General features: G+C 33.7%; 2 protein-coding genes across 19 annotated transcripts in view; one reads left to right on the top strand and one right to left on the bottom strand.

The window, feature by feature from the left end:
* The window catches only part of LOC117212992 (kinesin-like protein unc-104), a 33517-nt gene extending 20262 nt beyond the window's left edge, over positions 1–13255 (top strand). For 4 of the 17 annotated variants that reach the window (XM_033458176.1, XM_033458183.1, XM_033458179.1 and 1 more), the window contains 20 exons: positions 1127–1261; positions 1430–1876; positions 2270–2472; positions 2554–2671; positions 3384–3556; positions 4137–4315; positions 4793–4930; positions 6052–6189; positions 6529–6647; positions 7286–7655; positions 7744–7834; positions 7963–8078; positions 8226–8766; positions 8910–9099; positions 9437–9684; positions 9810–10112; positions 10699–10986; positions 11068–11204; positions 11281–11382; positions 11565–13255. In XM_033458176.1, coding sequence (XP_033314067.1) covers positions 1127–1261; positions 1430–1876; positions 2270–2472; positions 2554–2671; positions 3384–3556; positions 4137–4315; positions 4793–4930; positions 6052–6189; positions 6529–6647; positions 7286–7655; positions 7744–7834; positions 7963–8078; positions 8226–8766; positions 8910–9099; positions 9437–9684; positions 9810–10112; positions 10699–10986; positions 11068–11204; positions 11281–11382; positions 11565–11664 — 4136 coding nt within the window. In that variant the 3' untranslated portion in view covers positions 11665–13255. The remainder of the gene's footprint in view (positions 1–1126; positions 1262–1429; positions 1877–2269; positions 2473–2553; positions 2672–3383; positions 3557–4136; positions 4316–4792; positions 4931–6051; positions 6190–6528; positions 6648–7285; positions 7656–7743; positions 7835–7962; positions 8079–8225; positions 8767–8909; positions 9100–9436; positions 9685–9809; positions 10113–10698; positions 10987–11067; positions 11205–11280; positions 11383–11564) is intronic. The other 13 variants (XM_033458186.1, XM_033458191.1, XM_033458188.1 and 10 more) reach the window with 10 other exon arrangements.
* A 1631-nt stretch (positions 13256–14886) lies between these two features.
* LOC117212996 (protein FRG1 homolog) lies at positions 14887–17663 on the bottom strand. 2 transcript variants are annotated; one of them, XR_004488572.1, is made up of 6 exons: positions 17343–17663; positions 17177–17253; positions 16812–17104; positions 16427–16626; positions 15538–16350; positions 14887–15464 (listed from the first exon to the last, which is right to left on the bottom strand). XR_004488572.1 is itself a non-coding variant. In XM_033458200.1 (5 exons), exons 1-5 carry the CDS (start codon positions 17399–17401, stop codon positions 16203–16205), a joined length of 777 nt encoding a protein of 258 aa, XP_033314091.1. In that variant the 5' UTR covers positions 17402–17663; the 3' UTR covers positions 14887–16202. The 2 variants fall into 2 exon arrangements, 1 of the variants encoding a protein (XP_033314091.1); XM_033458200.1 differs by having other exon boundaries at positions 14887–16350.
* Positions 17664–18250: the final 587 nt, after the last annotated feature.

Raw genomic sequence — 18250 nt, forward strand, 5'->3', positions numbered from 1 at the left:
TTTTTGTATATTATATACATTCTGTATATTTTTGCACTTTTAAATATATAAACATCTGTAGTATAGTTATAAGGAAAAAATAGTCATATAAAATGTAACTGATTGTGTTATGAGCCGAACAATTTAATTGAGATCAATGTATCATCGTCATCATAATATCATTCTTTAGAAAAATCTTGTTAGCGTCTTCGAGAGAATCTTAAATGATATGTAAACATGTAATTACAATTCATTTCGCGTCGAGCGGCCACATATGAATTCAGGCTTTATAGTTTTCCATTGTGTCAGAATTCCTCTCCAGTAAACACGTGTTGTTTGCCTCGCTTATTATCCACTTAGATCCATCACTTTGTTCCCGAACCAGCCTAAAGGTATTGCATGGCACTCGACAATGAACATCTCGAACGCATCTCGGACGCAGTGACACGAGCACCGTTTACTAGACTTCAACCAAAGTTTAATGAACATTGTAGCTGGATAGCAATATTTGATTGAGCGCTGCGCTTGATTTGCATAAATATATACGGATCGTTTGTATTTGTCATCTTTACAGTATTGTATGCCACGAAGATATTTTTTATTCTCAAAAATTTGTGAAGTATGCAATCTCAATTTTATAATCAGAGATTTCACATTGAATTTCATCCCTAATTTCTTTTAAGATAGAACGTTGCTTTATATGCGATAATCAAAATAAGAAAATGAATTTTTAATATTTTGTAAAATTTAATCCTTTGGTATTTCATAAGAAAAAAGATATAAGTTTTAATGTGTTAATTTTCATGTACGTGAATAACTTTGAAACAACTTTCTTTTATATACAATATATATTATTATTCAAAGAAGTTCTCTGTTCAATGAAATAATATAATAACAGCTTTTATTCATGAAGGAGAATGTCTAAATTACATGTTCTATTTCCTGTTTTTTCTAAAGAACATTTTTCATTGTGATACGGATCATGGGACAGATCTTGGCAAAAATTTTCTCTTTCACTTACGCCACTGCTTTAGTTATGGCTTTTGATGTTTCCGAGACGCGTGTTATACCCCTGGCTGAGACTCGCCATTCTAAATTCAACCCCTTATACTTTCTGTATTTTTATTCGATTCTATTTATCTCACAGGGGATGAAATCGTCCGAGCAACCAAACGCGAGGACGACGTGAAGGAAAGTCGACCCAGAATCCCATCTCACACCACATCGACTATCGCTGAAGAAGCAGTGGATCAATTGCAAGCTTCAGAAAAACTTATAGCCGGTAAATAAAATATTCATTTTTTTAACAAACTACATACACGAAAATAAATTCTATGGTTAGATAAATATTCTTTCAAAGTTAAAAAAGAACGCTATTGGAAACAATTGTGTATATATGTAACACTTAAAAATTAGGAGCATACGAAATTTGCTGTCATTTACTTCTCAGAATTGAATGAAACATGGGAAGAGAAGCTGAAACGAACCGAGATAATTCGTTTACAACGCGAGGCGGTGTTCGCCGAAATGGGGGTTGCTGTGAAAGAGGATGGAGTCACGGTTGGTGTATTCTCTCCAAAAAAGACTCCTCACTTGGTGAATCTGAATGAGGATCCGCTCATGTCCGAGTGTTTGATTTACTACATCAAGGATGGCTTCACACGTATCGGTAGCGCCGAAGCTAACATACCGCAAGATATACAGTTATGTGGTCCTCACATACTGAGCGAGCACTGCGTCTTCGAGAATCACGAGGGTATTATTACCCTGATTCCGAAGAAAGGAGCTTTAATTTACGTTAATGGACGTGAGGTCACTGAACCGATCGTTCTGAAGACCGGATCTCGCGTCATCTTAGGAAAGAATCATGTGTTCAGATTCAATCATCCTGATCAGGGTAAGTAGTGTATATACTTTGTTCTATGCTTAACCCCTTACACTCGATACCATTTATACCTAAATGCCTCCAGTAAGAATAAGCTTCGTACAAGCATGGAAGACCGGGCATTAAATTTAAATTTGACTACGTACGGCAAGAATGTGTATTGTGCGTGTGTAATCTTTAAGAGTGCGATATGATTGGCAGATGGAAGTTATGTGTGAACTGTTGAAAGATTCAGAACTGAAAAAGTTGTTCTAAGAGTTATTCTTATTACATTCTTTATTTCTATCTTATTACTAAATATAGCTTTATCTACGTTATCTTATATTTAATGAGGAGAGACCCGCCTATAACCCAACATGTCTACAATGATATTATGTGAAAAAAGATATTTTGTTGACTGCGCAGTCCGTGAACGAAGAGAGAAGGGATCTCCAGCAGAAACTCCTGGAAATGGAGAAACAGTCGACTGGAACTTTGCACAGATTGAATTACTGGAAAAACAAGGAATTGATCTAAAAGCTGAGATGGAGAAGAGATTATTAGCTTTGGAAGAACAATTCCGTAAAGAGAAGGAAGAGGCGGACCAATTGTTCGAAGAGCAAAGAAAGGTAAGTACAACTAATATTTTATAAACTAATGGATACTCAATGTGAATATTCATACATATGGTTTCTTGTATTTTTACGTAGAACTACGAGGCCCGAATAGACGCACTGCAACGACAGGTTGAGGAACAAAGCATGACGATGTCAATGTACAGCAGTTATACCCCCGAAGACTTTAACAATATCGAGGAAGATATTTTCGGTGAGTACACATATTGAATGGTTTTTAAAGTTATGATATAGCATATTCTGACTTTTTACAATTATTGAAATTCACGTAAGCAAGATAGTATAAGATCAACAATTATGGCTTGAACTATCATAATTTCAAGCCAGTGATCTTTGATCAAACATTTTTCACAGTTCTGTATACGAATGAGGAATGATCACATATGTAATAGATCGTTATATTCCTTTCGTTAAAAGGTTTGAATTTGTAATGGACTCACCTATAGTTTATATCGTAAACTTTTTTAGAAAAGTCTAACTAAAGGGGCATACACCGTTGTCGGTCATATAATTTCAGTTTCATTCCATTACAAATTTTATCATTGTACGGATCTGTGAGACGATCAGATGGTGGTACGTAACGAATTGTTAATAATATGTTCTCTGAATGTACGTTGATTGTTCGATTTTGTCTTTCAATTAACTTGCGATGCACGCATGTAGTTAACCGGTATGACATCACTATATTTCTTTTGTGCTCCTGAAATTTTTACTTTTTCCCCATTATTAAAAAGTTGTTGGCAGTCTCGAGGTATGTTTCTTAGAAAGATCGCTTGTCGCAAAATGAAATGGTGTATCATCTGATCGTGGACAGAACGCCAGTCGCTTCTTTTAACGAAGGAACCAGTATCCACGAAATGCTTGGCTTCTCTGACTGTTTTGCCTGGTAATGGCTTGCATTTCAGTCAACCCCTTGTTTGACGCAGAGAGCAACTGGACCGAGAGAGAGTTCCAACTGGCCGCTTGGGCCTTCCGCAAGTGGAAATATCATCAATTCACAAGTCTTCGGGATGATCTATGGGGCAACGCTATATTCCTCAAAGAAGCTAACGCTATTTCTGTCGAACTCAAAAAGAAGGTACATCCGTGGTTCATTCTTCGATGAACTAACGAAAACTCAAACCTTTATACGGCTCTTTCTTAATTATGAATCATCAACATTCATATCTTTCATCATATCTTTTGACATTCTTTCAAGAGCCATCATGAACATTTGATCAGTTTCACAAAGATAATCAAATATTTCAAAATAAATTATTCGAAAAAAGCTTTTTGTTAATCAGTCATCGGTCATAATATTAATTTAAGCCTGAATTACTGAAACTTAACAGATTTTCAAATTTTACAATTAATGCACTTTTGCGTACCCCCTTTTTGACGTTCTAATAGTCAAAAAAATACTTTGTATTCGCAAGTAATGGGAATGTTTACATTCCCATATCGATCCCTTTGTTGATCTAATTGTTTAATCTTTTATTCATCACTGATATTTTGTTTTATTAATTCCATCCGCTTGTTTCATACCTCACCATCACTTTTATAATTTAACATTTCATTGGTCGTTTCATTTTTTCACAACGGTACATCTTTATGTTTATTCCAGGCGATAAAAGCTTTTTCTACTTTTGCTTCACAAATATCATATATATCCTTTTTAGGTACAATTCCAGTTTACTTTGCTCACGGATACGCTTTACTCGCCGCTTCCTTCGGATCTCTTACCTGTCATTGACGACGAGGAAGAAGAAGAAAGGCCATTCCCGCGTACTATAGTTGCTGTAGAAGTTCAAGACACGAAGAATGGCGCGACACATTACTGGACACTCGATAAACTTAGGTGTGTTACATTTTATTTGACATTTCATTTCTTGAACATGCTTTACCTTATCATTTTATGTTTATATATACAGGGTGAGTCACATAATTTATTTCAAACTCTAGTACATATCTCTCGAGTAAAACGAGATATCAGAAAGCTTTCTTATTGCCACCTTTCTTCTTATTGCCATTATTTGTACCGAATATGATAGCTACCAGCTATTTTACAATCTCATTTCTTTTTTCTAATATCAGTATCAAATGCGAAAAAAATAAAATATCGTTCCTTTATCGATTTCTTTATTCTCGGCCACACGATCAGAATCGGTGTGTTGGCAGCACTTTAAATTCGTCGTACGATCGAATAGTGAGTCGATTAAAGAACTGATAAGAGTGCGGATTCGCGGATCAAGATCTACCATCGCTTTTAATTAGATGCGTGCTTGGATGAAACCGCACAGGGACACTCACGCAAGTAATACGTGTTAACTTATAGACAGCGCTTGGAGTTGATGCGACACGTGTACAACGAGGACTCGAGCCCCAGCACTCCGGAGGCCAAAGAGGATATTTTCCAATGTCTAACCGCCTACTCTAATCCGAAGTTCTCGCTCGCAAATCTTTTGCCTTCGAGGTTGGTGCTCGAACGCGTGAGACTCTTTCCTCTTTATCGTCACACGCTTCACGCCCATCCTCTAACTCTGTTAAATTTTTTATATATACGAATATGTGCAAAATGTCGGTCTTAATCTCGTCTTATCACCGTATTTCTGCTACGTCTCAGTACACTGTCTGTTTGATTTAAACAGTTTCTCTATTCTTCCTCTCTTCCCTACCAACGAAATATACTTTCGCTTTGCAATTGTGCTAAATTCAACGAAAATGTACATTGATCAAGGATCTCTGCATGGCCAAGCGTGTTTAGTCTGTTTGATATTAACAATCGGAGCGGAATTAACCCCTCCGTATATTTTACAAAATTCTTTTATCTTATTTTGCATCTTATTTTTTAGTATATTTACATTTTTCTCTTTTATTTCCTCTTTAGGCAGTCTAGAGTTTCGTTGTACCAGTTTCAACGATTAGAATGAAATGAGAGAAATAGTCTGTATATTCTACATATTGACTAAAGAAATCTATAATCAAATTTATTAGATTGGCATTAACTGAAAATTAGTCGAAGGGTTTAACTCCTGTACACGTTTCAATTGCGTCCCGCTGAACACGTGCGCTCCTTGCTGCTGAAGTTTTCTCACATTATCGCTTCGTGACTTCACCGTGCACGTGTCACTGCGAATTACACGAAACTATGATTAAACAACTATGATCGAACAATTTTGACAAAAATCATATAGAATATTCTAGCTGTTCTATATCATCGTAACTCGTAACGTAACTCTTTCTTACTATGAAAATACAGGGACAGCAGAAGTATGTAAAATGTTGTCCTTAATATATCAACTTTATTACTTAGATGAAATAGAACTTGCATTTTTACGAAAATTTCAGTCACCGTTTAAGAAAAATAAAAGACACTAAAATTCTCATGTTATGTCCCTTTATTTGAACATCTACAATATCTGTCATACCACTTTCGAATACATCCGAACACAACACCACGCATACGGTGTAGTATTATGTACAGAGTGTCCTTCACTGTGCTTCTCGACAATGTTTGATTACGTTTTTATCTTATGGCTAAGAAAAATATGAACCGATTAACAACGGAGATTCGACGTTTTCGCTTTTGTGCAGACAAAGACTTGAACTGATGCGAGAAATGTATCACAACGAGGCAGAATTGTCGCCGACATCCCCGGATTTTAATATCGAGTCCATCACTGGAGGTGATCCATTCTACGACCGTTTTCCCTGGTTCCGAATGGTTGGCAGGTTCGTAAGAAACCTTTTTAAACATCAGACATTTTCAAAATCTATGCTTTAGATTATCTTTTTTATAAATGTTTAACAATCTACCTGACAGATGAAACGAATCTTCATAAACTTTTTTTTGAGACAGTGAAGAGTACATTTTACAAAATAAACATTACCAAAAATTGTATTTTATAAATATTTAACGACCTAGTTGATAAATGAACCAAATATTTTAATGAACTTTGTTTTATTAATATTAAATATTTTGAGTTGTATTTGTAGTGTCGAAGTATTTTGACGTTTATGGCCCTATAAAAAAACGTTGGTAATAAATGTACAATTTGTTTGTTGCCATAGGTCTTTCGTATATCTAAGCAATCTTATGTATCCCGTACCATTGATCCACAAAGTAGCGATAGTAAACGAAAAGGGAGACGTAAAAGGCTACTTGCGTGTAGCTGTGCAAGCTGTTGTTGGTACGTAATCAGTGTCTGTATATTTTCTTTTATTATCTCCTACCTTAAGTTTATTTAACTCATTTATTTCCTCTGATGGGGGAAATTAAATACATATTATGTGACTGATTAGGCGATCTTAAGTTAACCGCATCGTTGAAATGCGTATACCTACATGTATATTACCAGTAATACAATTGATTGCGAAACAATGTCGATACAATGAAATTAGACAACAGTTCCACCAATTATTTCAGAAGTAATTAAAGAAGTAATTAAAATTACGTTATCGTCATATAATTTTACTGTTGTATCGTTTCCTTGCTCTGTGGATTAAAATATTTATACGCGTTCACTATTGTTCATATAAATTTAAATTTAGTATTTAAAAGATGTTGCAATAATATATTTTACTATTCGCCACATATACACATTTAAATAAGTAAATATATATACATAATATATTTTACATACTATTCAATACATACGCTTATTACTTGGATATCACTGCTTGTATTAAATATCAGAAGTCTTTACGTCAGTTTATATCAGTCATAATGAGAAATTTATTGCACGCGATCGATAAGAACACGAAACGCGTTATATTTTGTGGAAAAAGTATTCTGGCGTAGGATTTTCGTAACGAACCCTTGTTCCAGAAGAGGAAAACAGTGAATACTCAAGTGGCGTCAGACAGTCAGCTAGAATTTCTTTCGAGGACGACTTGTTTGGAAATCAAAAGCAGAACAAACGCAACACTCTGTTAACCCAGACTCTTGAGAAGAACCGTCAAATTCTGTTACACGAGGAACGCGTCGTGGAGGGCCACAACGAGCAAAAGGAGGTGAAAGACGAAGACGATATCGGCGATGCAGACAGTGGCAGAGGGGATAGCTCAGTTTCCAGCGACATGAAGGAAGAGGATCTACCGGATCATTTGCAACTTGGCTCTGAATTCACATTCAGGGTTACCGTGTTACAGGCTATGGGCATTTCCACCGAATATGCTGACATTTTTTGCCAATTCAAGTACGTTTAGTTTGATATAATACAATAATAAAGATATTTTATGTAAGAAATTGATAGTTAATGTATGATTATGATGCGTTATATCTAGTTTCTTGCACCGACACGATGAAGCATTTTCAACTGAGCCAGTAAAAAATACAGGAAAAGGATGTCCTCCTGGATTTTATCACGTACAAAATGTAAGCTACATTTACATTAAAATAAGAAATAACAAATAATTTGCATTAAATAAAAAAAAAGAAATAATTTATATATGATCAACTTCGATTATGTATTTCTTTATTCTTTTTTCTCGTATACTGTTCAGATCACGGTGACGGTAACAAAATCATTCTTGGAATATCTAAAAACTCAGCCAATCGTTTTCGAAGTTTTTGGACACTATCAGCAACATCCTCTGCATAAAGATGCAAAACTGGAATAGTAAGCATTAAATAATTTCTATGAAATCTATCAGTTCGACAAGATATTGTCTTCTTTAATCTTTAAGATGATTAGTTATAACGATTTGGTAAGATATTATTGTCTTTCTTAAATCACGAATAAACTTAGTTGCATTGTATTTCATAGCGTAAGACAACCACCGAAGAGAATGCTTCCGCCATCTATACCTATCAGTCAACCCGTACGTTCACCGAAATTCGGCAGTGTTTTACCATCTCCGAGCACGTCACACGTGCACGCGAAATACGATGTATTAGTTTGGTTTGAGATTTGCGAGTTAGCGCCGAACGGTGAATACGTACCATCCGTGGTCGACCATAGCGACGATCTACCGTGTCGTGGATTGTTTTTGCTCCATCAGGGAATCCAGCGTCGGATTCGAATTACCATTGTACACGAACCAGCGTCTGAGCTGCGATGGAAAGATGTGAGAGAGTTGGTCGTCGGACGTATTAGAAACACGCCAGAACCAGAGGAAGAGGACAATGATTCGTCGGTGCTTTCGTTAGGGCTTTTCCCTGGCGAATATCTAGAAATACCTGGTGATGATAGATGCATGTTCAGATTCGAGGCAGCGTGGGATAGTTCTCTTCATAATTCGGCCTTGCTCAATAGAGTTACAGCTTACGGAGAACAAATCTTCATGACAATTTCTGCTTACCTCGAGGTACGCTTACTCTTTATTTGAATGTTTTGTATTATATATTTATTAGAGATTTAATCATAGATTATGCGTTGTATATTTAATAGAGATTAAATGCCTCCATAAGATTCGTTCTCTGATTTATTTCTTTATATCATTTCTTTTAGTTGGAGAATTGTGGAAGACCAGCGATCATCACGAAAGACTTGAGTATGATCATTTATGGCAGAGACGCCAGAGTAGGGCCACGTTCTCTGAAGCACCTATTCAGCGGAAGCTACCGCAATCAAGAAGCAAACAGACTCAGTGGTGTTTACGAGCTGGTCTTGCGTCGTTCTTCGGAAGCAGGTAGCCCAGGTTTGTCTTGCTACCCTTAGCGTAGACCCCTCTTGATCCTTTCCCTCCTTGTCGATATAATAGTCGCACAAATTTAGAAAAAGGGGATATTTTGTTAGAAAGATGTTACTACATTATTAGATTATATAATAATAAGCTGCGGTGACAATCACGATGACTATTATATCATGTTATTAACGAATTGGCAATTTTCTTCGTTATGTTTTATTCCTTCTTAAATTATTTCGACAAAGAAATTTCCAATCTTGGCCAAGACGAAACATATTCATACTTCTTTTTAACATTTCGCTTTTCCCACATTCAGTACCCACCCCACTTTTGCAATTGTCTTTTGCAGGCGTTCAGAGGAGACAACGGCGTGTATTGGACACCAGCTCTACGTATGTTAGAGGAGAGGAAAATCTTCATGGATGGAGACCACGGGGAGATAGCTTAATATTCGATCACCAATGGGAGTTAGAAAAATTGACAAGATTGGAAGAGGTGGAAAGAGTAAGACACACGCTATTATTACGAGAAAAGCTCGGTATCGACAAAGTGTCATTCTGCAATAAAATATCTCATGATTTCACAAAGAGTGAGAAGGTAAAGTATCTTATATTTTTAGTCTTATAAAGATCTAAGAATCTTTATATAATATTTAAGCATTTGAGTAGAGGTGAAGAAAAGTTAAACAAACGAGATACATCCATTATGTTTATTCAATACAGGAGGTCTGCAACATGATGGCGAAAGCGACGAATGAAACGCATGCCAGCCCGGTGAAATTGAAGCGTTCAACTAGTAAAGACGTTTACGAGCCTTGGGAGATGACCGAAAGAGAAAAAGAACTAGCCACAAAGTATATCAAACTTATTCAAGGTCGCATTCCAAGCAAAGAACCCATTCTATTGTCCGACGTTTCACCCGGAGAAGACACTATGGCCGATATGACGGCATCTATGATATCTTCGGTGATATCATCCTCGTCCCAAGAGTCAGTATACGAGAGAGCTAGTGATTACTTAGAGCAGGTAACCCTCCCCGCATGCCTGAGTGCTCCTGCTAGTAGCGGTTGTCCACGCTTCGTCGCATCATCGTATTTTTATCTCGATGGCAAAAATAGATATTTGTTTTTCGAGATTCAAAGAAAAACGATACTCTCTTTCTTCATTCACATTATCATCGGTCATAATTTAATGCCAATAAAATGTAAATTAAAAGTGTAAAATTAAAAACTGGATAACTAATATCTCGAAATGAAAAACAAAAATATTTCTTAACAATTATGAGTGAAGATTGCGAGGATTCGATTCAATTTGAAGGTCGACTTGTCTCTTCCACATACGAGCTTGCAACAAACTCAATGAAATTATTGTATCAGATCGAAGTTCGATTCACGTTCGCTTTTAAGAACGATCAATAATCGTTTGTTACGCAACGTTTCGAGTAGCTTCGCTGAGTGAAAGTCGCGCTTTTAGCGCAATCAGCTTCTAAGAATCGCTTTCTGTCTACTTTGAAACACAACAATTGGTAGACGATGACTCGAGATTTTCGAGTCAAAGACAACCGCAAGTAAAACTGGACACGGTCAGGGTGATGCTGGAGTGTTACTTGCAGGCTGCTGGTATAATAGTATGGAGCAGATCTAAGTCGTGCATCCTTAGGTTAAGTTCACCGGAGAGAGCTAGACTGCAGGAACTGCAGGAGAGTATATTAGCCAGTGAATCCGCTAATCAACCGTGTACAATCGCACCGGCTCCATTGGGTTCATCTTCCCCATCGAAGGAGAATTTGGTACTCTACGTGCCGGAAGTCGAAGAAATTCGCATCAGTCCGGTTATTGCCAGAAAAGGATACCTAAATGTTCTCGAACACAAGACTAATGGTTGGAAGAAACGTTGGGTGGTATGTATATCTTGAATACAGTATTTTTATTTCTCCGTTTCTAGAATTGTTTGATATACTAAAAATATCATTGGTTATTAGGCTGTACGACGACCATACGTTTTAATCTTTCGGGAAGAAAAGGACCCAGTGGAGAGAGCTCTCATTAATTTAGCTACTGCTCAAGTTGAATATTCTGAAGATCAATTAGCTATGGTGAAAGTACCAAATACTTTCAGGTGAGTTATATAAAGTTATTTACGTGTGGATGTAATCCGTTTTAGACATCTCAAATCGGCATTCTTTATTTTACAGCGTCGTTACAAAACATCGAGGATATTTATTGCAAACTTTAGGAGATAAGGAGGTTTATGACTGGCTGTACGCTATTAATCCTCTTCTTGCTGGTCAAATCAGGTAAGGTTGTTCATTTGAAATTATATTTCAAAAATATCTATAATCCGATACGTTTATATGAACAAATAAAGATTTTAGGTTTTGAGAGTATTTATAAATTTGTATCACAACATATAATTCATAAAAATTTATTTATAACGTTAATAAATTTCACTAACGAAATATACTTTCAATTGTTACAGGTCAAAACTAGCACGCAAGGGGCCAGCTACAAATCTGAATAACGCTTCGCCTGTTGGTCTAGTCCCGCCCATAGATCAACAGTCGAACCAAAATAAGTGAGTGGCCGACACGTTGGCCGAGGTAACGAGCGTCATTGCAAAAGCCTCCGAAAAGGTGCTTTGCTGGTCGCACTCGGCCTTCGAGTCTCATGATCTCTGTAGCTTTCGATTTTCGGTAGTTTTCGATTATTAAAACGCCTCGAAAAATGCGTACTAACGATTGACTACCAGCTTCGGTAGCCGCCGATTAATATCTCGTGACATCTGATTTAACTACCCGTCAGCCCTTTTACTCCTGGCGACCGAATAGAGAAATGAAAATCGGAACGACTCTTAAATGCAAGGGCATGTTTATCCTTTGACAAAAAAAGAAAAAATGGTTATACGTGTTCGAATTATTGACATTATTACTTTCGGAATCGCAAATACTCCTTCAATGGTCTCTCCGTTCATTTTGATACACGATCAAAATGTACAATAACGTTGATGAGACATCACCACGAGCTCGCGATACCTATCTTATAATATATTCGAATTTCTCGATATTAGTCGGTCGTACGAAGCGATTCTCTTTTAAGCGTGGAACGCATACAGTGAAGAGCAACGTATTTATGCCTAAATAAAACATTCCTAAGACGATCATAGAAAACGAGGCAAGAGAATACACATTGTAGGTATACTCATTAAAGAGAAGATGTGGCGCGAGAGGAAGCAAGAAAGAGAGGGAGAGAACGAGAGAGAGAGAAGTAGGGAAAAGGCGATGTAGTGAAATTATGAATTTTTGAGTGTTTATGTCTGAAAGAAAGAGAGAAAAAGAGAACGAAAGGAAGAAGAGAACAGGAATTAAGGAAAGAGAGAAATAAGAGATTCTACACCAAGAAGGGTGCAGATGATTTCGAACGCGAATTCTAAACGGTAATCGTTGAACAATTCATTGTTAGTAATTCGTTTATGTAATTCTGTTTGTCTATTATGACCGTTATCGAAATAATCCTTTTTCCTCTTGTTTCGTGTTGCTGTAGTATTAACCATTTTACACCTCGAATAACGAATACTTGAGTCATAAGTAGAACATCGAGGTCACAACAAATTTCACTCAAATTTGTACTCTTACTGTATAGACCAGTATTCAAACATAAAGATCGAGGGAAACATTTTTCTGTCTCAACAGAGAAACTTCGTAATAACAATACGGATAATTTGCAGTATTATTTAGACGAAACGTCGAGTCAGGTATATTTTTAATTCAGTACAAACGTTCGTTAAAACTTTTATGTCAGTGTTAGTTACTGGCATAATCCTTATTATCATTTAAGAAATATTTTTCTTCGTTGATTTCAGTTATATTCCAATTTTTCTATCAAACTTACCTAACCGAGTTATCAGTGAAAAGCGATTACCAACATATTCTGTTGAACGGCAGATAAAATGGGAAATTTGTAAGCGGATTATTTTCTCGGTTGTTTGTACGCGGAGGTTTACACAAAAGTGAGCCCCGCTTCTGTTACCGTTTTTGCTTACTATACTGTTGTAGAGTCTGATAGTTTTATTTTGTTAACGAGGACGTACGTGTCGATGAAGAACGAGAAACCGTACTTTAATAAGTTATATACGCACTCAGCTTTTTTAACCCTTTGAAGCAAAAATTTAGGTGAAACGAACCGATAGTATCGACATTAATCATTTTTCTTTTATATACATGAATTTTATTGCTCAGTACATATTAGCTTTAATTATTTATTTTAATTTATGTTATACTTTTACAACCATATAGTAGTAATCAAATTGCAATTACACACCCCAATTTAAGGGATAGACTGATTATTTATTACTTTTTAATTGAAATTGTAAATGTATTTAATTAATATTGCCAAGTATATAATATATATATATTTCACAATTGAAAATTTGTGTGTAGTTATGAAACAGCCTCAAATACGAGAATTTAGTAAGTAATCAATTTCGATTATTTATTTATTAGTAGAAATTTGAATTAAACCGTACAATAAAATGAACGAATTGATGGGCAGAATTACCGCGATAAAATTAATTATTTGATTACGTCGTGTTTCAGTACATCCCCAAAAAATTATATTTCATTTTCCCTAGTATAACAATAGGAGTGCAATGTTGGTTAATTCTTAAAGTTAAATGATTTTTCATCCTTCAAAATGTATGAAAAACACTGTACAATAATAAAGTTTTTTAATTATCCTTCTTTTTTATCAAAAGGTGATATTTAGTATTGTTAGATTGTTGCTTATGTCTAATAATATATCAAAGAGACTCCAAATCCTGTTTAAAATGGGAATGGTAGAATCCATGTAACATAAATATAGAAAATAAATATAAGAAATGTAATATTCATAATATTAATTCTTGAAAGCAAGCACATTAAAAATCTGAACTGGAGAATGCAAAAAGTGTACTCTCTCTCTCTATTGCTATTTTCTAAGATGTTTATTGTATATCTACAGAATAACTGTACTTACAGACTTAGGATTAAAATAAAGGTTTACGACATGCGCTTTTACACAACAAAATAAAAAATAAACAATGCATAATTCAGATATTCATTCATTTTTTTTTAACATGTAAGAAGACATCTATGAATTGTACAAGAGCATAATACGTATATGTATGCATAATGTATTTATGAATATTACCTACGATACGTAGCATTTATATTTTAATCGTGTTATTTACGCATAATTTATTTGTTATACTATATATGACAAACAACTGTGCATGTAAGTAAATAAAACGAAAAGAAAAGTATTGCTTCAGGGGGTTAAAGACGTAATTTATTACTACGTAAAGAAGGAAAAGAAATTGAATATTAAGCATGGAGTAGACAAATAAAAAATTAATTAAAGGAAAATAGGACAAGTGAGCAGAAAGAAAAATGATACGAGCGTTGTGAATAAAAATACAGGAACGCTGTCGATAAGATTAATAATCATTGTTGTTATTAAAAGACAAAATGCGGAATTAAAGGGAGACGAGAGAAGAGAAAGGGAAGAACTAAAGGGGAGAGAATGGAGAAGCGCGTGTGCGCGAGAGAGAGTGAGTGCGAAAGAGATAGCGCGAAAGACATGTTTGCTTATATATATAAGGTATATATATATATATACCTTATATATAAAGTATATTATATAAATATATAAATAAATTTAATATTAACATAAGCATTTTGTCAAATGTCAAAGACCATCTGGAGGCATACGATAAAAAGGCTAACAATGATTTGATCTGTACCAAGTATGTAAGTTCATGTACTTACTTGTTTGTAAGGTAACTAAAAACTCTATTGCAAAAACGTTTTCGTTTTTGATCGTTTGCTATGGAAAAAGACATGCATCGATGCTGTAACTTGTATTTATTATTATTATAATTATTCGATTTTCGCTAGACTCACTGTAAGTGGTAACGTGTAATAAATCGGTCAATAAAAAGCTTACATGCTTAATGAATTCCTTTTGTGACATATCCTTATGTTAAATTTGACATTAAAGGTAAAATTTGCTTTTTCGTTCCTTAAATGGACACAAAAAAAATCAATAAAATATTATTTAATCATTAAAAATTCCTGTAATTAGCAACGAATTCATCAAAAGAATTTTTAAATCTTTCTTTATCTCTACAAACATATTTCCAGAGAAAATTTATATGTTCAGTCAACTTTTTAAAAGCGTTGGCTAATCTCTGCGCAACTTGTTCATTTGATTGAGTGGGTAGAAGATTTTGTACAATCTGGTTATATTTGTCTTGATAACAACATATCAAATAATAAATAGATATGCACACTTTCTATATAAAATATGAGTCAACTTGACGTGTTAAAATAACAGTAATTACTAACTGAAAAAGAGACATTAATTAGAACAAAATTATATATAACTTAATTGTAATATTACTTTGAAAAATAGGTTACATTTAAGAATGGTGCCATTATTTCACTTTTTGGACGGCCGTTTTGCATATTTTAAAAAATCTGTTATTAAAATTTCAATCATATTACAACACAACATAAATACATCATGACTAAATGAGAATAAACCCAATTCTATCGATATTAAAAGTGATTGTCGGGCGGTAAATCAAGCACTTCTTGAAGATTATCCTTACAAAATGTATTTTCATTTAATTAGAATAGTTTCACAATGATTTTGATACAATAATAAATAATGGTAACTTACTTACTAATGGTAAACACAAATTAAAAACACAATTTAAATAAATTTATACAATAATTGTATGTAAACTGACTAATGACATAAAAATCAATCAGTATATTGTAAAATGTTAATAAAATTGCAGTGCATTTACAAAGTGCATTGCAGTGCAAAGAAAAGAACAAAAAGAATACCTTTTTAATGATTGCAAATGAAGATTATGATGATTTAAGATAATGAATTTGAAAGTTAAATTATGTAATATAATGAATGTACATAATAAATATGATATGTATAAAGAATTTTTTTATCTCAAGCTTGTGATCATATACTTTTTTCATATTTTTATTAAAGATTTATACGTTTTAGAAGTCAGTAATTGTCTAAATACATGTTTAAATACATAATGCAATTTTGTATAAAATTATTTACAATATCGATCTGCCTTCATCTTGCTTCTTCTATCCAATAAAGCTTCATGTAAAGTTCCTTCTCGTTTTGCTTTCTCTAGTTTAGAACTATCCTCTTTACTTATTCTTAATTTTTTGTCCTGGAATTTCTGGAACTTTCTCCTATAATATTGCCAATATATTATGTTTCTTATATTATATTGAAAACAACTTTTCATATAAAATCTATATTACTTACACATAATTCACTTCAACATCATGAAGAGAACCCTGTTCCTCTTTGGGAATATCCTTATTTGGATCTTGAGCTTTTTGAGTTATACTTCTTATAGTACAAAACTCAGAAGATCCAGCGGTCCTTTTCTGACAAATAATGTCATCTTCATCTGTAACTGATATGAAACAATCGTTGCTATTTAAAATAGCAAGCTTGTTATCCTAAAAAAATCATAGTTTTTTTTTATAAAATATATATAAATAGTTATATTTTTTTACACTTGTAGTGTTAAATTAATGATAGTAAAATTAAATAAATAATCTCATTCCTTTATACAAACTAATAAAAATGATAATCTTAATGAAATGACTCAGTAATCAAAAATTGCAATGAATAATATATTTACCTGAAATATTGGTTCCCACTGTTCAATCATGCCTACTGCATCACTTCTTCCAATGACAACGCCTTTTTTATCAATACCTAAGTATTTTCCATAACCAGATTTCAATGCAACTTTAGTTTCACTTATTGGAAAAGCTGTTAGAATCTCTTCTGGTAAAGGCCCTTCACCTTCATTATGAGGTGCACCTAAGGTAAATAATCCATTATCTAATGCTTTCATGTAGATATGATTTCCAAATTCAATCGCTACTGTTCCTGTAACTTCTGATACTTGTGTAGCTTTCCACCAACCACCTATGAATAACATACAGTACAATTACTTTGATAATCGATATGAGGAAGTACATATATATTAAAATAAAATACCATGACTTATAGTATCTTTATCTTCTGAGGTTATAATATGTCCTTTCTCTTGTTTTTTCAACTTCCTCTTTTTCGTTCTGTAAAAAACAAAAGAAAATAATTCATTATTTCTTAAAATATATATGCATTGAAATGAACATATTATGCATGGGAACAACTTGTATACCTTTTTTTTTCACCTTTCAAAACAAGTTTTCCAGTTCTCACTTTATCATATTCCGACATTTTCACGTTTCTTTATATATTAATTCTTATATATTTATTCTGTAATTTTGATTATTGTATTTAATACAATAAAATATTCTTGTGAATTACAGAAAAATATTTTTTTTGTCACGTACGTAAATATATAGATGAAAAGATTAACAATTATTATTAATATTTTGAATAATAAAGATTATATCAGTAACATTGTCATGTTTTACACTTATTCTTATAGACTACAAGAAAAATAAACATCTACGATGTAGTTACTCTTTACTAGTTGTCTTATATTTCCTAAAATTGTATTAGAGAGGAAACTGGTTGTATTAATTAATATCAGTACCGTCATGTACGCCCTCTATTAAGCTCTGTGTAAACTAACTTGCGCCAAATTCAAATTGTAAAAGATCGTAATTGAAGCAATGAACAGAGACAATTTATCTAAGTAAATATTTTATTTTAATATGATTTTGGTAATATATAATCATATATAAAATATATAATCAAAGAAGATAATCGTAAGATAACCATATAAAAATATAATACTTAACAGTCAAATTATTTGCCACTGATAATTCTAATCACTTTCTGATTTGCATATTTATCTAAGTTACTATGGAAAAGAACATTGTCAAGGCACAAACAATTGTTCTTATTTGATCGTAAACACATTGCATTTTTTATGTAACAACCGAAGACACAAGTATACCGGACGAAAGTACGAAAGACAGAATTGTAAAGCTAATCCCAACATCCGGATACTATTCTAAAAATGCGGAAATCATGATAGATTAAAGATTTTTCAATTTGTAATTGGTTTATCAAAATATAGTTATTTGTTTCAAGTTTAATTCTTTCTGTATTCTTTCT

The sequence above is a fragment of the Bombus bifarius genome, unplaced genomic scaffold (genome assembly GCF_011952205.1).
Source record: "Bombus bifarius isolate JDL3187 unplaced genomic scaffold, Bbif_JDL3187 scf7180000008422, whole genome shotgun sequence".
Lineage (NCBI taxonomy): Eukaryota > Metazoa > Arthropoda > Insecta > Hymenoptera > Apidae > Bombus > Bombus bifarius.